The 22128-nt window shown below is 40.4% G+C and overlaps 1 protein-coding gene across 1 annotated transcript; it reads left to right on the forward strand.

Annotated features, from left to right (window-relative positions):
* The first annotated feature begins 1272 nt into the window (after positions 1-1272).
* COCH (cochlin) lies at positions 1273-21890 on the forward strand. Its single transcript, XM_062494801.1, has 11 exons — positions 1273-1664; positions 1745-1789; positions 7354-7510; positions 13720-13853; positions 15019-15084; positions 15936-15980; positions 16068-16215; positions 17123-17226; positions 18604-18830; positions 20508-21024; positions 21715-21890. The coding sequence occupies exons 1-11, from the start codon at positions 1640-1642 to the stop codon at positions 21888-21890; spliced, it is 1644 nt and encodes a 547-aa protein (XP_062350785.1). The 5' UTR covers positions 1273-1639.
* Positions 21891-22128: the final 238 nt, after the last annotated feature.

Below are 22128 nucleotides of genomic sequence, written 5' to 3' on the forward strand. Positions count from 1 at the left end.
AGGAAAGCATCGCCACCTTTATCCTGTGTGGGAAGCGCAAAAATGTGTTCCTGGTACGATCAAAGCAGTGGGAGAAAGGGGTGTCGTGTTGTCACCAGTTCTGCTCTTTGCTTGAATTAAACTCCGGAAAAGCAATAAATTACGAATAACTTACCCGGTCATGCTTCCTATTTTGCTACTACGGGCCACATATCTCTAAACGCAGAGTTCTTTAATATACCTATTTTCAACCATATGAAGACGTTTGTCACAAAGGGCATTTTTATACTACCTCAAAAGAAAACGAACAAACAAACAAAAAAAACCCAAACAAACAAAACAAACAAAAAACAAACAAACAAAAAAACACCAAAAAAACAACCAAACAAAAACACTAAAGTGAGTTGCTCTTAGTATTTTGCTATGTAGCTGCCTTCCAAAGCCGGTCGCTTTCAGGGCTCCCTCCCGCACTTAATTTTCTGCCCCGGCAAATCCTAATTCCAGTGAAGTCTGAAAGATCATTTATACTTAAAAGTTCTTTTCAGGAACAGCTGTCCCAGCAGAAGTCAAACAGTGTATGCTGACCGCCGGCACAAAATGTGATTTTAGGGTTTTCGTTAAAACACACGCACTTGTGGCCCCTTCCCTCGATTCCCAAGTACCCGGTGCTGTGCACATCAGCGCCAGCCGCTACTTCACAGCACATATGCGGGTGTGCACTCAGCTGCAGAAACGGACCAGGCTCTCAGGTGGGGGGTTTGCTTTGCTTTGATTCGTTTGGTTTTTAGGGGGTGGTTGTTTTGGTTTTGCTGCTTTTCACCTCCCCCCCCCCCCCTTTTATTTTTATTATTACGCAAAGTTTAATTAAATAAAAGGCAGGCACCTGCAGTATTTGCGCTAACGTTTTAGACCGAACAGAAACGATACCCGAATCACCGGGTCGGGTATTTCCATCTCTTCGAAAGATTGAACCAGGATGAAATCCCCCGCTTCTCCCCGCTGCAGCTCCCAGCGGGACCAGGTAAGGCCACTGGCCCGGGGCGGGCGAGAAGAGCTCGGCAGCCCCTCACAGTGCTTTGTCCCTTGTCTCAGCTCCGAGCAAGGGACAGAGGTTGCGGCGAGCGGCTAACAACTCGCTCTCGTTCCCCAAGACACCTGGAGTAAATACACCTCTCAAGAGGTGTTGGAGAACCGAGGGTGGAGGGGATATCGAGGGGTGCGCGGGCAGGGCTGGAAAGCAAACCGCAAAGCCGCTCGGCCGGGAACGGGACCGTCCCCACACCGGCACTGCCCGTCCGGACAGCGGGCGGGACAGCGGGCAGGGAGGCGGGCTGCTGCACCCGACTGCTTGGGGAGCGCTGCCGGCGGAAGAAGGCGGCGGGGGGCGCGGCGGGGGAGGGACGGCAGCACCTGCCGGGCCCAGCGCCGGAGCTGCCCAGCCCCGTGCCCTCCTTCCTTCCCTCCCGCCCGCCCAGTGCTCATGCGCCCGCCGGGGGTTTAAAGCGGGAGCGGCGGCTGCTGAGGCTGTACGGCCCGGCAGAGGTGCGGGTAGCGCGCAGGGCGCGGCGCGGCGACCCGGCCGGAACGCCGCTCTGCTCTGCTCGGCTCGGCTCGGCTCGGCTCGGTTCTGCTCTGGGCTGGCCCCGCCCGGCCCGCAGCCATGTGGCTCTCGGCCCTGCTCCTCGGTGGGTACTGCGGGGAGCGGCGGGGGCCGGCGGGGCGGGACGCGGAGCAGCTCCCCGACCCGCTCCCTGTCTGTTCGCAGGCGCCTTCCTGTTCTCCGGCCTGGTGCGCGGCAGCGACGGCTCGGGTGAGTTGGCCGCTGTCCCCCCTCCGCAGCCCGTGGGGGTCTCCCCCTCGGAGCGTCTCTGCCCGCCCTGCCCCGCCCCGCCCTTGGCCGCGGGCACGGCTCGGCCCTTCCCGTCCCGGCCGCTCCTCTCGCCGGGATGGGCGGACGGGGCCGTGGGGTCACCGCCCCGGGAGGGCTGCGTGGAGCCGGCGGTGGGCACCTGCAGAGGGGCACGGAGCAGGTCTGGGAACGCTTCCAAATGGGGGTGAAAGCTCCTTCCCGGCACGGGCTGCAGCAGCGCCGTGGTGACAATTGTCCCCGTCGAGGGGAGTGCCGGTAGCGAGAGTGAGTGCGAGTGTGTTTGTGTGTGTTGTAAATGCACTCGTACAGTGCTTGGCAGTTTGAGGATCTCTGGCATATTTTAGACCGTGGAATTGATTAAAAACACTTTAAACTCGCCCTGCCGTTATTTTGACCTGGAAGCAAAAAGAACGTGCTTAGGATGCCTAGCAGGGTATGGCAGGGACTGCCTGTTGTACTATCCTGTGTTGGACTGCATCCTTGCTGCTGGAGAGCAGGCTCTCCTAGAACCAGACTAAGTCCATGGGAACCAGGAGCCACGGGAAGCAGTTGGAGAAATATGTGACAGAAGGACGCAAGCAGTTTGTCTGCCCCTTTCAGTGGAACCTGTCACCAAAGGAGGATAGGAGCCTCCAGAAGAACATGTTTCCAGATGCAGGCCTGGCCTGCAGAAGGTGAGTGACCCCAAGCTTTTCTGAATGGTTGTTAATGATTTGACAGTTATTAGGAATCAGGATTTGCTGCTCATTTTGTGCTGAATCAAAGGCTTGGAAAATTCTTTTGTGCTAAACTGATAATAGCTATCTGTTACAGGAGTGCTGTGGCTAAAAAAGGAAAAAATGCACAACAGTGGAAAACCTACTCTAACCCCCCAGTTCCCTTCCTTTTTTTTATTTTACAGGTTTATTATAGATGAAACTGTTGACAGTCTGGCAGGAGACAAATGAAAATTTTCTGGGATGCTTCCTTCAGGACTGGAGAACCTGCTGTAACCTGAAGGTATCTGGAACCAGCTAAAACATCATTAAATTGAACAGTTCCTGTAAGATACTGCCTCTTACCATTATTCTGAGCCTAAATTCAGTAGCACTTGGTTATTGAACTAGAAACTTGCATTTTAAAAAGTGTCTAAATTCTGTTGTTCGAAGTAATGAAAGAGCATTAATATCCTCAAGAATCTAGTGTACTTAGGCTCATAATGTTTGCAAATATATTGGAGGTTCTTAAAACTTCATTTATATTCCCACTGGAATGGATACAAATGCTGCCAAGTCCAGCAGTTCTGGTTGCCACACAGGAGGCTGTGTGGGTGAGTGAACGCTGCTGCGTGATGGCAAATGGCTTTACACTGATGAGAAAAGGGCAGGTCTCAGATGGAAATGAATGATAGAGCCCTGACCAGGTTTATCTAAGTCCATTGCCCTTGTCCAGATCAGGATATGTGCTAAAAATATACATTAATTTGTATACAATCTGTGAACATGTTTTCCAAAATATAAATAAGTGTAGGTTTACTAGTACATCTTTTTCTTTTTTTCCCCCAACTATCAATATTCCTTGTGTAAGGTAGAAAAAGCTGGCTTGTATGAAGCCTCAAAATAAAAAAGGACCTAAAATCTTTCTGTTAAAAAAAACCAAAACTAAATACTAAAAGAATAGGGAGCATGATAGGGATGTATTTCTCTATATACTACAACTCATAAAGCTATCTTTCATGTAAGAGCCCCTATGTTTAATTTTGTAATAATGTACATAGGATTTTTTTCCATTGCATAAGCAAACTTGTTTTCCCAAAGTATGGAAGCTTCAGGATTAGAAAAGCTCAGATTTTGCCCATTTTTTTTTTTTTTTTTTTTTTTTTTACCCTGGAATAACTTAAAGCAGTAGCTCTTGCTGAAAATCATGTCAGAACTTTTATAGATTGACATAAGAAGCAGCTATTCATGTCAAAATCAAAGTACATGGGAAGAGGCACCAAAAAGATGGCCATTGATGGAATAATTAAAAACATAGTTGCTTTAAGAGAGAAATGAGCCTGCTTTTTTTTTTTCTTTTTTTTAGGTCAACAATGATGGAAGACATTCATCCCTACCCTTTAAATATGGCATAAATCAGGAAGAGTTACAGTTTCATTTGTATACCTTGCTTTTGTAGTGTACTCTGATGTAGTGTGTTTTTGTGAAGCTTGAAGGGTGTGTGTCTTGACAGGATGGGGTGATACTTGTTTTACTGTGGTTCTAAAGGCCTGATTGAATGTAACAGAAGATAGGTCTCACGTCTTCACCAGAGTCCAGAGTGGGTAGGAGACTAGAACTGAATATTTTCTGTAAATTGTAAGCTTATATGTATTTATTCCAAAAATACTTGGACTTAGAGTATTGCGTCACATAAGTATTGAAAGAAATGCCTCCACTGCTACTGCTCTTGCATTCTTCAATTACAGTGATTGAAACATACGGGTTTTATCTCAGTTACTTTATATATAGATATAATTCAACACGGCAGTTTTTGCCATGTTGAAGTATCTTGGATAGACTAACAAAAACAAGCACTTCTTCAATTTCCATAGTAATATCATATATGAAATTTGTGAGAATGAGTATGCAAGCTGTCAAAGAACAATTTTATATATTCTAGTATACTGATCTCACTAATACGTTTTCATGTTTGCAACTAAACCACTGAAGTTTTATGGGTTGGATGGCTGATGATGCATTAACAAACAGGGACAATCAAAAACCACTGCAGAGCTGATACTGAAAGTCTTAATTTTGGTAATCAACAAAAAAAATCTGCTTTCATTTTGATACTTCACCAAACACTTCTAATGTTAGTCTGTTTTAGAGTTATGGCTTAGAGAAAACTGTATCTACCTACAGAGAAAGCTAAAATGAAGTTGTTGCTTTTAATTAACAGCATCATTTACCTGAAAGTGTGTGTGTTTTTACCTCAGTGCTGATCCAGCTGAGGTATATACTGCTAAATCCCCTGGCTACAGCACGTCTGCTCTTCAGCTCACACAGCAGCAAGGTGCACCCTTCCCTTGGAAGCCTGCCTCTCGTGTAGACAAGCATCATGACAGTCTTTAAACTGCCAGTATAGAAAAATTGTGTGCCTGGGCTACAATGGACTTCTGTGTTTTGATTGCCAGGGAATACACAGATTATATTTTCCTGCTTCCCCTCCATCTATTGTGCTATGGGAAAGCCTGCCACATGATGGTAATTAGTAGGTACCTGGTAATGAGGGAAAAACTGATCTCCAAGGACACAGGGTTTGTTAACTAGATATGTCTGATTACTGTCCTTGTATGCACAGCCAGCCAAGGAATTCAGTCAAGTACATTACATTAGAAATGACAGGAGTGAAAACTTCCTGTGGTGTCTTACACTTTTAGAGGCTGGAAAAATGCTGCAGAGTGGCAGGCACAAGCAGTGCTGTGAGAGCAGAGATTACCAGTGGTGCTTATTGCAGTTAATCCTCTGCAGAAGGCTGCTGTTTCATTTTGACATTCTTGCTAGATGTCATTTGGTGGATACTACTTGTTCAGTGCCCAGTAATTAGCAAACACACTTGTGGAGCTTTCATGAAAGGATTAGGGGACTCAAACAGCAAAGCAAATCAGCTTCTTTTAGCATACCAATAACATAGCACTTTTGACAATGAAAATATGGAGCTTCTAGTTGTAAGCACTGATTCTGCTTGATTTTTCCATCTTTTGTTTTTAAGGCATTTAAATAAGACTAAGCATGGCTAGGATGTGAGTAGGTAAGACTAAGTCCTAAAATAAACCTTTTTTATTTTTTAGAATACTTGAGAATCAGATTAAATCACTTTAGTTCTTGCTAGGTAGACAACTTTTATTATCTTAAGAAGGGAAAAATTAAAAAGTGCTTACTGCTTTCTTTTCTTCTTACTCTGGACTATATAGGCAGATTCAGCATATACAAGTCCTATATTGGTGCTAACAAGTAGCAGCAAGGATTTTTCAGGAAGATGGGATTGGGTAGTTTAACATCATTTCAGCATAGCATTAATGACTATTGTATATAATTAAGAGTAAAACTGCATGCTTAATTGAAGAATGTGTGTGTTCAGTTTATGCTGTCAGAACAAACAAACATGCTTCCCTCTGCATTTCTGGCTGCAGCTGTTCTGCTTTTCAGTTCTGAAGTCAGTGAGATTAGCTGGAAGTATCATCTTTTCCATTCCCTGCTGAAGAACAGCATATGCTCCAATTGCTTTCATTTATAAACTGCATATGTTGGGGTCAGGAAACAGCCCAGGGTAAGAATGAAAATACTGGGTAAAAAAGCAGGTGAGAGAGATCACTGATCCCTGAAACATACAGTCCTTGACATATAATGTTGTGGTGCATGCACTGGTACCTTAGCCATCCTCTGCCAGCTTTTATCATAACACTGTGCACAGATAGTGTTCCAGGTGCATTTAGAAAAAGTTCTTGCACCTTCCAGGTGCTAGGGCAAGATGTGCCTTAGAAGTTCAGAGTAAACAGTTAGGCATGGGTTGGACTTACGCTGCTGAATTGGTAGTGATCTAAGACAAACCTCTAATTTGCTGTGCAACAGACCAGGGGATTGTGCTAGCTTGTGTAGTAGAAGGATGGTAGTTACCATGCAAGATAAAGACCTCTATGTTTTCAAAAGAAAAAGTATCAGTTTGCCAAGCAAAATTGTGTACTGATGTTAATCTGTGTCTGCATACCTTCATTGCACGCAGGCAAGCACAGTGAAAGCTTAATGATGATAACCTGGAGAGCAACTTTTGATAAAAGGCAGAGTTCTGCATAAAAAATGCATGTGCCTCAGCTGAATAAATAACTTTTGTATCACTGTATGAATCCGACAGTCCTCTGCACAATGATAATGATGTGAACTTCACTGTAATGAGTTAATACCAATGTTCTAGATGTTACTGTATTACTGGAGCAAGAAGATGAGTGTTCCTTTTTGTTTTTTTTTTAGCACTGGCCTTAGTAAGATGTACTGCAAGAGAGTAAGGGAAATAGTTGCAAGAGGCTGCTGTCAGCTTGCTTCTTGAATGCCACTGGAGAGAAGATTCAGAATTTCCCAAGTGACTCATAGATGTCTCATGTCTGGAGATTTCTGTGGGGATGTCAGATTTAATTTCTTCCTTGGAAAGTGCCACCTGCATCTGTGGTCTGTCAAGCCTTCTGTCTCTTGAGTAAATAGACAGATGTGAATTGCTTTTCTTTGTGTAATGTCCCTTGGATATGATTTTAATGTTTATTCATGGGAGGTTTTTTTTCCTGCCACTTTTTTCCCCGTGAGTAATTTCTAAAGTGTGTGCTTCCTTGTCATAACTGTACATTTGTAAGCTCCAGAGACATCTTTGTAGGCAGTGTACCTAATATCAAATTCAGATATTGCTTTAAACTTGGAAACTGTAGTGATACTAAAAAAAGAAACGCCAGCAACAAACCCTTAAGATTTTCAGGTCAAAAGTTCTTCTTTTCTCTTTAGCTTCTACTGCTATTACATGCTTTACAAGAGGACTTGACCTTAGAAAGGGAACAGAAGATGTCCTTTGCCCAGCTAACTGCCCTCTGTGGCAGTTTTATGTCTTTGGGGATGGAGTTTATGCCTCTCTTTCAAGTGTCTGTGGAGCTGCTATACACAGGTAAGTCAGATCACTGCTAATCCATGTGCTGAGCGAGTTTATGTAGTCTTTGCCACACAAAGCAAATCTTAGCCTTTTTATGACATCATAGTAAATATCTCTCTGGACTCTGGGTCTTATTATCTCAGTAGGAATGCCACTGGGAGAAGAGAAAACAAGGAAAAAGAAGAATGTCTGTGCAGCTCACAAATTACTTGAGTTGTGTTTGAGTGTTCCTGGAAACCACTTAAACATTCTCTGAAATGGCCCAACATTGTCCACAGATGGACTTACACTGTAAAATCACTGGTATCAGCAGCAGTTATGGAGGAAGGATGCAGTATAAACAGTAACTGAATATAAGAATGCAGTATAAGCAGTACCTAATTGAAGAATAAAAGCAGATTAATTTTATGACTTGATTAAAAGCTTGCATCAAACAAACTGTAAAAGAAATGGAGGAAAAGTGGTTTCAATATTTATTTTTTGCATCAAGCAACAGATAAAAGCTCTTTTAGAATATATTGATGTGATGCTGCAGCTATCAGAGTATTTTTTTATGTTAAAATACCCACAACTATAAACTTAAAATTTTACAGAAACATAAATGGCTGGACAATGAGGAAAATAAAGTGTTCTTGAATTAGTATTCATTGCTTGACACTTTAAATGCCATAAAAAACTGTGCCAAGCATTTGAAATAAAATCTAGGGGCTGTCATTACCATCTAGAATTTTATTTAAAGTGTCAATTAAAATTTTATAACTTTTAACAGGATTTATAAAATTTGGGCTACATGTACCTGTATTTAAATGCTTAAGCAAGCTAATTTTTTTTTTTTTTCAAAAATTTTCCTAAGGAGGGGTTTTGAGTAGAAGCTCTAGAGTTTATCAAATGCTGTAAAAGAATCTAAGGGCCAAGGTACTATAGGAGTTAGAAGGAGCTTCGGAGGATTTATGGGTGTCTCTTTCTACTTGTTTTTAAAGCCAAAGAGTTTGTCTCATGCATGTTTCCATGTGTATTTTATTGCTAGACAGGCTTCCTTCTGATGCTCCTGTAAAAAGAATTAAAGTTTCCATTTGATGTGTTTTAAGAGTCTTCATGGGTATTTAAAAAAATATATACTTCAGTACTTCACTCTTCCTATTTAAGGTATATAAAGAAAGTTTGTGAAAGAATGTCTAGATCAAATGCAGGTAGTGAATTTGGATTTGCTTTTTTAATTGTTTTTCTTTATTTGAACTGAAGAAAACTGAGATTTCTTTCCATTGTCTTTTTTTTTTTTTTGAAGAAATGGATTTGTATTTAGTGATGTAGCCATTTATTTTAACATACCACTTATTTTCACATTTTATTTCTTGCAAAAGGTATCTTTAAAGATAGAAAAGCTTTTGCTGTCTAGACTTTTTTCTAAAGAGATTAAAGACTTAAGCATTTTGAAAAGACATGGAAGTTTATGACCAGTTCAACTAGGCAGTGCTCTTGAACCTCCCATGCCAGGGCTGTCTGTGTCTGTTAGCAAAGTCCCACCACGAAAGCTGCTGGGGCTCAGTTTTGTCACAGCTGGGAAATACTTCCACAAAAGGAAGAGGCACAAGAAATGGCAGATGCCTATTTCTTTCCATGATTTGCATAGTCTTGCCCTAGATAATAAAGCACAAGCTTTATTTTATGTTACATCGCTTAGCTCTGCATGAAGTCTGTACCTTAGAAACAAACTATGCATACTGCTATTCTCCAGCCCAGAAATGAGGCTATAGAAAAATCTGTACTTTCCCATTAAAATATACTCACCTTTCTAATCTGTCTTCCAGACTGGATTTAAATTAATCTTGTTTAAGTCTTTGAGTATGGTAGACTGTAGTAAGGTGTTTTGAAAAAGCAGACTTAAGGTGAGAAATTATCTGTTTAGGAGAGCTGCTGTTTGTTTCTTTAACTTGGGGGTTATTAGTTCTGCTGGCCTTTCATACTCAGAATAGAATTTGCTGTGTGAGAATATTCTGATGGTTTTGCTGCAACTGTTAACAGCTGTAACTAGTCTTGGCAAAAAAGGATTGATGTATGGAGGAGAAACAATAGCTGTTTAGTTCTCAGCTAATCTCAGTGCAGGCTGCAAAAATCCAACAGAAACACAGAAAACATTTGCTCCTTTTTGCCCTGTATTGCAATGCCTAAAATCCATATTGGCATGGAAGAAACTTCAAGAAGATATTCCCAATAGGTGATGGGAGTTTGCAGTTGTTGTGACATAAGTAGATCTGTGCTTTGAAAATTTTGTAAATTTCTTCCAAATAACCAAACTAACCCCTCATTTCAATCCAGGTGTACCCTCCATTTCACTGCCTGGTGAGGGCAGGTAGCTCTGTACCCTTAGCACTGTTGGGTCCTAGCCCTGTGTCACCTACCATGTGTCAGACAACCACTCAGCATTTCAGGAAACATCAGTCAGGGGAGCAAGGCTCTTTTAGTTTTTTAAACTGAAAATGGTTGTGTGAGCATGGGTCTCTTCCTCTTTCCACATACACGTCAGTTTATATGCCAGGTCTATATTGAGGCTGGAATCCTTAACTTTGTATCAATCAAATAGTGTTTAGTCCTATGAGTAATTCCACTGCTGTGAAACAGTTATTAATGCAAGAAAATACTATGTAATGCATGAAAACAATTTAGCAAAATTCAGCTACAAATAATTGCGTACTACAGATGAATAATCTTTCTGCCTCTTTTAGATTGTTATATTTGGCTTTTTCTTTCATTATATATGTAATTACTCTCAGGAAACAAAATATTTGTTTCATATTTTTCTGGGCAGAAGGATAAAATATTTATTTGCTGAGGGAAGAATGGAGAACCTCCTACCAGGCTGACACCATGTAGGCATGAAGAACTGAGTTAAAACTACCACTGAGTGATTAATTGGATTAATAATCAGAAGGTTAAATGAAGGCCTAGGTTCTCAGCTTGCCAATTCCACTAAATTGGAGACCTAGTCCAATGTGGTAGTATTGAGATGTTAAATAGGCATGTAAATTTTTTTTCATAACCTTCCTAACTTGTTCTAACCTGAGGGTGAAACCAGTCCTCATTAAGCATTTGGGTTCCAGAGCTAGAGTTGAACAAAAGCATATCATGGTATTACCGAGCTGGCCAGAAAGTGCCCATAAACACAAATGGCACCTGAGCTGCCCCAGTGTTTGCTAGAAGAATATTGACAAAAAGGTTGTCTGGCCAAAGGGATTTCTGAGCAGCTGTAGATCCCTGGGAAATTTTGGTACCGTGCCTGCTTCTGCTGCTGAACTTCTTTCCTGCCAAAAGCAGCAGGGATGCAGAGAAAGCAAGCAAGAAAGGACACTGCTTAGGGGTCCAGAGGATGCTGGCATGAAATCCTGAGCAGCTCTGTGTTGGTGATTGTTGACAATCACTGTGATGGTGACTGAGGCAGCAGCAGGAGACCAGTTTAGAGATGAGGAGATAGGCTTGTTATTTGGAAGGAGTTTGCAGTTGGTGATAGTAGGAAGGAAAGATGGGAATTCAGGCAAGTCAACTGTCTTGTCTGAAGTCCCTGAGGATAAACTGATGCAAGTTTATATATAAGGCTCACCTCCCATGGCCAGAAGACACTTTGTGGTCTAGGCATCAGTTTTGATGTACAGACTCCTTGAAAAATTCATTCAAAATTCAGCAACACCCTGTATCTCTTACTCCAAGAGTGCAAATAAACAGTTCTTGCACACTGAGTGCATGGAGATCTTAAAAAGCTTCCGTTTAATCTGGTGATTTTCCTCAATTCAGTTCAGATTTTAAAGTATGTTTTAGCTGAAATTGCTCTATTTTATAAGGGCTTTCTGCTACCTTTGGCTGGTATACTTCCTTTCATGAGCAACTGTGCAGTGAGGCACTGGATTACTGCCTTGTGTATCTGCTTTTCTGTTTGTGTCCATTTTTGAGTGAAAAAATCATTTGGGTATAAATTGCAGGTTGTTATTAACAAGCTAGGCAGGAGAATGGACTGAAAGCTTTTGCATGAAGTCCCTGTTAAGCAGCGCTGACAGTAGCATATAACATAATGAGTAGGGATGTGAAAGCTGTTCCTGAAAAATCTGCTGAGTTCCAGTTTAATCAAAACAGCCATGGCATGCAAGTCAGTCACACAGGAGCAAAGCACAGCAATGAAAGCAAAGCAGACTGCAGTAACATAAGTAATTCTGAGTAATGCATAGGCACTTCTTCACTCTAAAAACCATTGCAGACCCACACAGGATGAATCTTGCTTTAAAAGTCAATCATAAACCATTGCAGAAAGGAATTTGCCAGTCTGGTTCAGAACACAAAGGTAGACTGGCAATATATGGTTTGTTCCACATCAGCATATATAAACATGCACTCTGAGTAGACTTACCTGAAGAAACATCCCAGATAAAACAGATGAGATTGTAAAACATGGCTTTAAACCATTAACTCACCTACAGAAAAAAATGGCAAGAAAGAAGGAATAACTTACATAAGGCTATGGGTCATCTTACATTCACATGTAATATCAGCCCCCACTTACATTAAGAATAGCAGAGTTGTTGTAAGGAAAGTGTGTACCTTCAGAAGGTAGCATGGAATTTTGACTTGTGTTCAAATACAGAATCAAGTATTTTCAACAAGGATAAGGAGCAAATAAATCTACTCCAGCTTCACTGTGACGCTTTCAAATTTAGTGGAGATTATAATTTTTCCTCTAGTATTATCAATGACATTTTACTAATTATTACTGTTGCAATTAAAATGTAAGGACCAATAGACAAAATGGAGTACTTTAGCCAACATTGATCACAGGGTGTCTAAAATAATCTGAAATCATTGTTTCCAGGAATACTTCTTAGGCTGAGCTTTCATTCTGAATGTTTTTCTTGAGTTCAGTTCAGCATTCAAAGTTGAGTCCACAAACAAGAAAGTGGGAAAAGATATTGAGCTCTTCTTAGGAGCTAACATGGACATGGATCAGGTTTGCTTTTGTAAGCCCAAAGTCTCTTCACTAAAATTGACAGTACAAACTTAAAATAGAAACTCTTCCAATTAAACACATTCTATTTGACACATTTCCTTATCCATTAAGACTGAGACACTAGTGAAGGCTTCAATGCCTAAGAGAAGCAGGTACTGGAGAAGAAATTCATATTCTAAATAGACTGAAATACTCTAAGTACATTTATGTGTCATTTTTCTCAAACATAATTTTGACTTACTGTATTTTCCTGTCATTTAAAACTAACCAATTAATTGCTCTCATCTGATTTTTCTCTCATTGTTTTTTTGAAGAACTATAAGGTGCACTTTGTATTTGCCAACTTTATAATCTGATTTTAAATTCATTTGGGGTAACCTTACTAAAGCTCTTTTGTCTATATACTCTATGAAGTATTCCTAGATGAGGACATATCTGTAAATTTTGAAACTGTTCCAAGCTACAATAATTAAAATTATATAATCTCAGGTCAATTTAGAAATGCAAGTCATATCCATGAAGAATGTATTTTAACAGCAATCCACATAGAATTTTATGTGGAAGTTGCCTTTGCCACAGATATCCAGATCTCATGTTATCAGAAACCTATGTAAAACTTTCTAAACTCTGGTCTTGATTATTCTACTTTCACAATCTCCTAAATCAGATTAGGCCAAGTTGTCTTTTCAAGCAGGAGGCCAAACAGAATCAAAAAGTAAGCACCAAAGCACACATTGCTCTGTTTAAATTATTGAAGTGATTGCTTCATCTGCCCATGGACTGCAAGGCATCAAATTTTCAAGTTTTGCTCTCTCTTAGAGAAGTTCAGCTTTGATTATTGGCCTCTAAAAAGAACTGTTCTTTCAGTAGTACATAAAAAGAGATCTGACAGTTCTGATGCTTCTTACTGTCACTTAGGAATTGATATGGCCTGAAGCATCACTGTTCTGCATTAGTCTAAATGACAGAATTTTAGGCTTTCCTCAGTTTTTTTTGTTGTTTTTTTTTTTTTGTTGTTGTTTTTTTGTTTTTTAATGAATCTGTGTGATGATCTGTTGAATAGTTTCTTTGAAAGTCTTTTCAGCAACTTACAGATTGTTCTAGCCTGAACACAACTGCCTGCCTCTATTGCATCTTTTTGAGAAGGCTGCTGGCAAACATTTTAATGATGGTATTACCTGTATTTCATTTTTGTGAGTGAAATGTCTGATTTATACTAATTCTGTTTGAATCTTAGCGGGGTGATTACCAACACAGGAGGAGCTGTAAGAGTACAGACTCTCCCAGGACAGGAAACCTACCCTGCTGTAAATGCCAATGGGATCCAGTCTCAGGTGCTCTCTAGATGGGCTTCATCTTTCTCAGTGACTGGTAGGTGGATCACACTTGCTGTTTTACAACCTGTATTTGTAGCTCTGGCAGAACTGTAGGATGCTTCCTCAGTGCTTCTGTATGCATAAAGAAAGTGATTGTTATCTGGTGTGTAGCAACAGAAGTTTTCACTTCTAATTATTTTAACTTCATTTTCTCTCAGTTACCTAAAGAAGAACTATTCCAACTAGACCAGCTAGTCTCTAACAGAAGCTGATACCTAAAAATGAATCAGTTATTTAGAACATAATGACATGATAGCAGGCAGTTGACAGCTCCATGACAGCTTAAGCTGATCAGTCAATGCTTCAGTCCTGCCATTGCAGTCCAGTCCTCCTGCCACTTCCAGCCATTTAGTTTTATCCCTTCTCTCCCTCTGCCTGTATTGGTGCAGGCAACAGCACTTTGTCAGGCCCTTCAAATACCTTGTGCAGCGTTCCATGCAAAGAGAAAACTGACCCTCCTAAAAGAGTAATAACATCCACTTACACGTGATGTGGTCATTAAGCTAAAGTGTTAGTGGTTTTGTCCAAAAGTTTGTCCTCATTGTTGAGATAGTTGTTAATTATTAATTGTCTAATTCATGCCTTGCCACTCAGGTGAGGCTAAACTGCCCTCATAAAATATTATGCAGAAATATATTGATTGTATATGCTGTGGTTTCAAAAATATTGAAGTGTGTGTTTGCTGGTATAGAAAGTTTGTGAAGCAGATCTGTGTAATGTGTTCTTACTGTTTACACAGCTAAAATTTAGCTACTATCTCTAAGATACTAGTACTCCTTGTATAGTGCCCATTGCAAGTTCTAGCTAAGAACTTGGACTTAGAGGTGCTTTTAGTGAGGGTGAATGTGAAATCCAGTTCTCCAGATCAAGTCCTCTCTTTATCTGCTAGAAATAATGGCTACTACAGCTCAAAACCTCTCATCAGATATATATGCTGTAATTACTCATCAGCTGCTGTTGTTTCAAATGCAGAAATTAATTACCTGTAAAGCAAGGACTGCAATACCAGATTACACCACAGGTTTGTTTAGGCTCATATCCTACTCCCAGAGTAGCTAGTGGCAATGACAAAGCAAGGTTATTGCAAGTACAGTAATTCTTCAAGCACTTGCAACTTAATCTAAACACATTAAAATGCAGTAAAATTGTTCTTACTTTAGCAGGTGCCAAGAACACAGCACTTGAAGCAGTTGGACGTTCGGTGTCAACAGCACGTCCTTCTACAGGTACAGGACCTCCACAGCCAGGGAAGCCCCTGGGGATGTGATGCACTGCAGCCTGTCAGTCCCTGGCCAAAAGAACAGGTTTCATGAGGCTCAGTTATTTATAAAAAAGGAAACAGATGCAGTATCTGGTTTTGCAGAGTATCTTTCACCAGAAAAAAAAAGAGGAATCATATGTAGTCTTGGAGACTGATTCTGATCTCACTAATGTTTATGCAAATGAAAAAAAAGAAAACAGGAATTATTTTTGAAAAGTAATACAGATAAAACAAAGGAAGGTAAGGGTTCATGAGGTCATGTGTTCTTCATTCTTTTTAAGTGATGGAGTTAATACATTCCTTCTTACAGAACTACTGAACAGCTGAGTGCTGTCAGGACATGCATATCATAAATTTAGTTATGTGAATTTCACTGGAGAAAATGCTGCATTAAACCCTTTTTATGAAGGTTAGTGCTATATAAATACTGGACTTGGATGCTGTTTGTGAATAGACCACCTGGTTTACAGTTTAAGTCATGGTTTGCTTCCAAACCATTAAAATTCCATTGTACAGCAGGGTTGCTGAGAAACGGTAGCACTTGGGAAGGTGAGGTACAGAAATCCACCCAGCTTTGTACAGCTCAGTAATCAGTCAGACAGATGTAGAAAGGAAGGTTAGGCTGTTTCATTTGAAAAAGAATATTCTCCAAGGAGCAAAGCACAAGTAGTAGCGCAAGTTTAATAATTAAACTGATTGACAGCTCCTACTGCAGATAGATTGCACTGTAATTTATGGAGACAGAGTTTTCTCTGGTTTACTCCAGTCCATTCATCTTCTTGTTCTTAAATAATCCCCACTATTTTTTCACCAAAGGCAAAAGACCTAAGAAGACTGTTGATAAAAAGGCGGGAAACAAAGGTAAGAACACATAGATTTAACTTTTTTCAAGGCAGAATTGTAACATTTATTTAGTGTTACAAGTCAAATTATTTTGGATATTCACAGACTGCAAAGCTGATATTGCATTTCTCATTGATGGAAGCTACAACATTGGCCAACGTAGGTTTAACCTTCAGAAAAACTTCATTGGAAAAGTAGCTGTAATGTTGGGAATTGGAATAGAAGGACCTCATGTTGGAGTCGTACAGGCCAGGTAAGAACAAATCTACACAAAATATAATGGGGTAATTGATAAGAGAAATCAACATATCACTTCACATTTTGCAGAACAACATCAGTTAATAATGGCTGATGAACAGCAAGGGAAAGAAACTCTTGAGCTGTAGCACTGTTTGCTCTGTGCTATACTGAGATGTGAATAGGAGACGACATGACAAATTTAAACATCTTCTGTCTCTGATATTTGGACTTTTCAGACCCTCTGCTGCAGCTTTGCATCTCATCTTAGCACAACAGCAGGAAACAGAGGAGAGATTCTGGTCTCTAAAAATTGTAGAGAGAGAATAGTCCCTAATGGCTACGTACATGTACAAAACAAAATTCTGCTCTTACCAACTGATAAAATATTACAGCTGATAATTTTCGAATTGTAACTGGTCACTTGGTTTTGCTTTCTGCTGTAAATTAAAAATGAAATCTGGACACAGAATACCTAAAGTCTTTAATTTCTTAGTAGCTAGCATACCTTGAACTCCTCAGATCAAAAAACTCAAACTGCATTTTGCAGGAATTCTTTATAAGGAAAGTATTTGTCATGCAAATAGCAGAAGACCTGTCAACCTTTAATTGCACAGATGCATTTTAGTTTAACGTCTGGCATGCTCTTTTTTTTTTTTTTTTTCTGTGTGTATTTTCAGTCTAATGTCTTCAGCTGTTTGATAAGCATGAGAATCAGGCTGTCCTTAATTTACCCATTCAGGCAGATAATTCCTCTTGCTACGGATTGCGAGACCTACTAAGCAAGGAGCATGCTTACATTTTAGTATTAAAATCCAGAGAAGAATATGTATTATCAAGAGCAAAATTATTCCAAGCGTGCTTTAGCTTGCTAATGCCAGTGTGAAAAGTGAACCTTATTACTCTGTTTTATTTTTCCACAGTGAACATCCAAAAATTGAATTCTATCTGAAAAACTTCACTGCTGCAAAGGAAGTTTTATTTGCTATAAAGGAATTAGGGTTCAGAGGAGGCAATTCCAATACAGGTGAGTTCATATTCCCCCTAAAACAGAAATTAATTCTTTATGTATTTTTATATGTGAAAATATATGCATGTATATATATCTGTGTGTGGTAATGTTGACGTTCTTATAATTCACATAGGTCAGAAAATGTTTTAGATGCCACACTTACCTTAATCAGCTCAGTGATTTTTTTTTTTCTTTTTACTAGAACATTGCCACATCTCACACTTAATTTCTAGAAGCTAGGCATGCTTATTACACATTGTATTAGAGTACAACTGTTTATACTTCTGCAAGTGCTTCCTGCATCTCAGCAGTAATTGATTTTTTCGCTTGTAAGAGAATGGTATCTTGAGACAAATTCATAAAAGGCTTTGTGTTTCTTTCTCGTTGGGTGGCTAATTAAAGAGTTAGACTAACAGTAAGTATTAAATGGTTGTGAGAAGACATTGTGGTTTAGCCCCAGCCAGCGACCAAGCCCCGTGCAGCTGCTGGCTCACTTTCCCCTAGTGGGATGGGGAGAGAATTGGGGAGAGGAAAATGAGAATTTGTAGATTGAGAGAAAGACAGTTGATTAGGGAAACCAAAAGCCACTCACACAAGCACAGAAAACAAGGAATTCATTCACCATGTCCCATGGGGTAAGCAGGTGTTCAGCCATCCCCAGGAAAGCAGGGTTCCAGCTCATGTCACAGCTCATGCCAACACTCTAAATGTCCCCTCAACCTCATTGTTCTTCCCACAGCTTTGTATGCTGACATGACACCATGTGGTGTGGAATATCCCTATGCTCAGTTGTCAGGGGTCAGCTGTCCTGGCTGGGCACCCCCAGCCTTCTCACTGGCAGGGTGGCACAAGAAGCAGAAAAGGCCTTGGCACTGCGCAAGAGCTGCTCAGCAATAACAAAAGTGTCCCTTTATTATCAACACACTTTTCCACACAAATCCAAAACTCAGTCCGTAGTAGCTAATCTGAAGAAAGTTAGTTATCACGGACAAAACAAGCCAGATATTTAAACTAAGTATCTAATGATGTTGCATTTCACAAGCTAAATTTAGGTAGCTCCTGAGCTTTCTTCCTTCCAATCCATTTGGCAGGTACCTAATTCCTGATGGAAAACTAGACCCATGAGCAAAAAAATCCCAGGAAATTCTACCTCAGCTTTATCTGTGGGAATTTTTTGGAGGAGGAAGGGTGTTGATTTGGGGTAATTAGTTTTTAGCTTACAGGTTGCCCAAGCTTCATTATTATCAAATTTCCTGGGACATCAATTCAATGCAACATTGGCTTAGTCCCGTAGTTGTAACAAATCCTGCACAATTTCAGAAGGGAAGCTGATCAGAATGTACCATCACTGTATGCATTATTTCTTCATATTCTATTTCTGTTCAAAACAAGGGAAAGCTTTGAAGTACACAGCTCAGAAATTCTTCTCTTTGGAAAACGGAGCACGGAAGGGAATTCCCAAGATCATCGTAGTGTTTCTGGATGGCTGGCCCTCAGATGATCTAGAAGAAGCCGGCATAGTGGCCAGAGAATTTGGAGTCAACGTGTTCATTGTGTCTGTAGCAAAACCCACAACAGAGGAGCTGGGAATGGTACAAGACATTGGTTTTGTTGACAAAGTAAGAAGGAATGTCATTATTTGGTTTTCAGTCATGAATATCATTCTGGAGAATTTACTTTACAGTAAAATTCTAATGAACTAATGTATGTATATATAATACTCATATTAAGTATATATAATAACTCATATTGATGTATAGACATAAAAATAGTCTCTCAAACCAGCTGATTAAATTATCCCTGCTCATAAGCGAGTTAAAAGCCTAGGAGAAGGAAGGTTAAAGAAACACTGGAGATTTTTCCCTGCTAAAGGGGCCACAGAAAGGTACCATTGTCCTCCCAGTTCAGAAGCTTGGCCAGGTTGTAGCTCCTGGAATTTGCAATTGCATGAAGACTCTGTGCAGTAAATTCCCCTATGTCAGGTATGGTTGAACATGCCAAAGCAATGAAATGCTGCTATGATACATTGTCTCTCCCAAAAGGCCAGACAGGGAGGTGCTTATTTCTTATCTGCTCTGTGGATAATTATTTACTTACTTTCAGTACTGAGGACAGAAAATATGGAAAAACATATCCTAGCAAGTCTGTGTGCAAGACTTTGACCTTCTATGCAGAGTTTTAGAGCTTGTTCCTTTTGAGTTAGAGCAGGAAGTCAAACAACAATCACATACTCTCACATTAACTTTCTGAGCAGGGGCTCATTACTCCTTTCTCACTCTGCAGTGAGAAAATCAGTCATGTTCCACGGGAAGGTTGTAGATGTCTTAATTTCATCAGAAATGGCATGAACAGAATGAAGCTCTGCTTCTTCTAGGGTTAATCTATACCAGAGGTATTGCAGGCAGGTCCAACCCTTACACACTTACAGCAGCACCACAGAGTGGTTTGGGTTGGAAAGGACCTTAAAGGTCTTTAGTTCCCAATAGACCGTGTAGCTCAGGCTTGGCCTTGAACGCTTTTGGGGATGAGGCATCCACTACTTTAAGTAAACTGTCCCAGTGCCTCACCTTCTGCACAGTAAGGAATTTCCTCCTAATATCTAATCTGGATCTCTCCTCTTTTAGGAGTTCTCTTTCCCTTGTTGCTATCAGTGTCTGTCCCTGTAGAGACACAGAAAAACATGACATTAAGTGGCTGAGGCCTGTCCTCCCCTTCTGCATTTTGATCTTAGCCAAATTAGTTGGAGAGCTGATTTTGAATTTAACCCCTTTCTCAGTTGCCTTGTACTTTACATGCATCTGATGGAAGCTAGGGGAAAAGAAATTTTACTCTGAATGACTTGGAGCTATATTTCTACCCAACTCTGTCTGTGTTTGTGACACAATACAGATTAAAAATCCAAAGGTCTTACCAAGTTCACAGGGAACTCACAGAGGCATAAGCAAAAATACAGAAATTTGGCTATTTAACATCGTGACTTTGTTCACATAAACAAAATTACAATTTTCAGTTCTTGCACTTATTGTGAATAAAGCTAAATTATTTGAAAACTTCAGAGCCTAGGAGGCAGGGTTGGCTTTACGACTGGATAAAATGAGCTGTGCTACAGCTTTCACTGACTTTGAGTGCAGATGTTTCCATTTCTTTATAGACAAGCACACAAAAACCCATCCTAAGATCCCACAATGAGGCTTCACTTCTAACCTGCTTCTAAAAGAAAAATCGTGGGTGTCTTGAGTATTATCCATTCAACTACTCTGTTGGCATTCACCTGTTCCGTTTATGTTTTCAAACAGGCTGTCTGTCGAAACAATGGTTTCTTCTCTTACCAAATGCCCACCTGGTTTGGTACTACCAAATACGTGAAACCTCTTGTCCAAAAACTGTGCTCACACGAGCAGATGTTGTGTAGCAAGACTTGCTACAACTCCGTCAACATTGGTTTCCTGATAGACGGCTCCAGCAGCGTTGGGGAGAGCAACTTCCGCCTCGTGCTTGAGTTCGTGAGCAATGTGGCAAAAGCTTTTGAGATCTCTGACATCGGCTCCAAGGTGGCAGCTGTGCAGTTCACCTACGACCAGAGAACCGAGTTCAGCTTCACGGACTACATCACCAAGGACAAAGTGCTCTCGGCCATCCGGAACATCCGCTACATGAGCGGGGGCACTGCCACTGGCGATGCCATTTCCTTCACAACCAGGAATGTGTTTGGGCCTGTGAAAGATGGACCTAACAAGAACTTCCTCATCGTGCTGACTGATGGTCAGTCTTATGATGATGTTAGAGGACCTGCTGCAGCTGCACAAAAAGCAGGTAAGTTATGTATTTTGAAAAGTGGTGGAAGCTGATCCATCCTATTTCTGCTGCATGGCAAATGTGAAGATTTTAACATTTGGAAAGTATCGCACTTGCTTTGAATTCAGCAAAATGTAAGCCCCCCCAGAATGTTTTCCATTAGGGTGAAAAAAACCCCAGCAACCACTAGTACAGAGCCAGGTATGACTAGACTCACTTATGGCAGCTTGGGGATCAACATATACCCAGTCTCATTTCCCTAAACAGTAGAGTAAGAATAACTAACCAAGTAGCTCCATCATCTGGGAAGGGAATAAGCAGTTGTGGCCAAAAAGCTCATTGGGCTGATGATGCTTGAAGTATATAAAGGCACTAAATATACACAAAGGAACCAAACTTAGTTTCAGAATCATTTTACACAGTGTTACTTGTGTTTCAAGACTGACATTATATGTGTCACTATGACATCCTATGTGTCACTACAAGAACAACTCAGACATTAACTCTTATGATACCTCACATTTCCTTCACGATTTTTCCTGAGACAAATCTAATTCCTGGTATTAAGTGGCAAAATCTAATTATCTTTTACAGACTGCAGCTGTTGAAACATGCTATTCAAATGCACATTGATTCATTAATATAGAAATGGCTGGTTTTCTTGTATCTACAGGCAAAATGTTCTCTTTTTTAATTTCCTTTTTGTAGGAATAACAGTCTTCTCTGTTGGTGTTGCCTGGGCACCGCTGGATGATCTGAAAGACATGGCTTCTGAACCAAGAGAATCTCATACTTTCTTCACCAGGGAGTTCACAGGATTGGAGCAGATGGCTCCTGATATTATTAGAGGCATCTGTAGAGATTTTTTGGACTCTAAACAATAAAAAAATCTGCTGTTCATTATTCCTATTTACAAGTAAAAATCATGAAGTTGGAATGGTCCCTCTAAAGTAAAGATGTTTTATTCTTATATATGCTATCATAATAGAGAGGAAGAAGGGCTATTTTTTTTTTGTTTCTGTGATCAGTCAAAGATTCTTGTAAGCTTGTTAGAAGTTGTACCTGATACAAAAGTGCAGAATTTGGCCAACAGTTAATATTTTCAACAAGCATATAGCATCC

The sequence above is a fragment of the Cinclus cinclus genome, chromosome 6 (genome assembly GCF_963662255.1).
Source record: "Cinclus cinclus chromosome 6, bCinCin1.1, whole genome shotgun sequence".
Classification (NCBI taxonomy): Eukaryota; Metazoa; Chordata; class Aves; order Passeriformes; family Cinclidae; genus Cinclus; species Cinclus cinclus.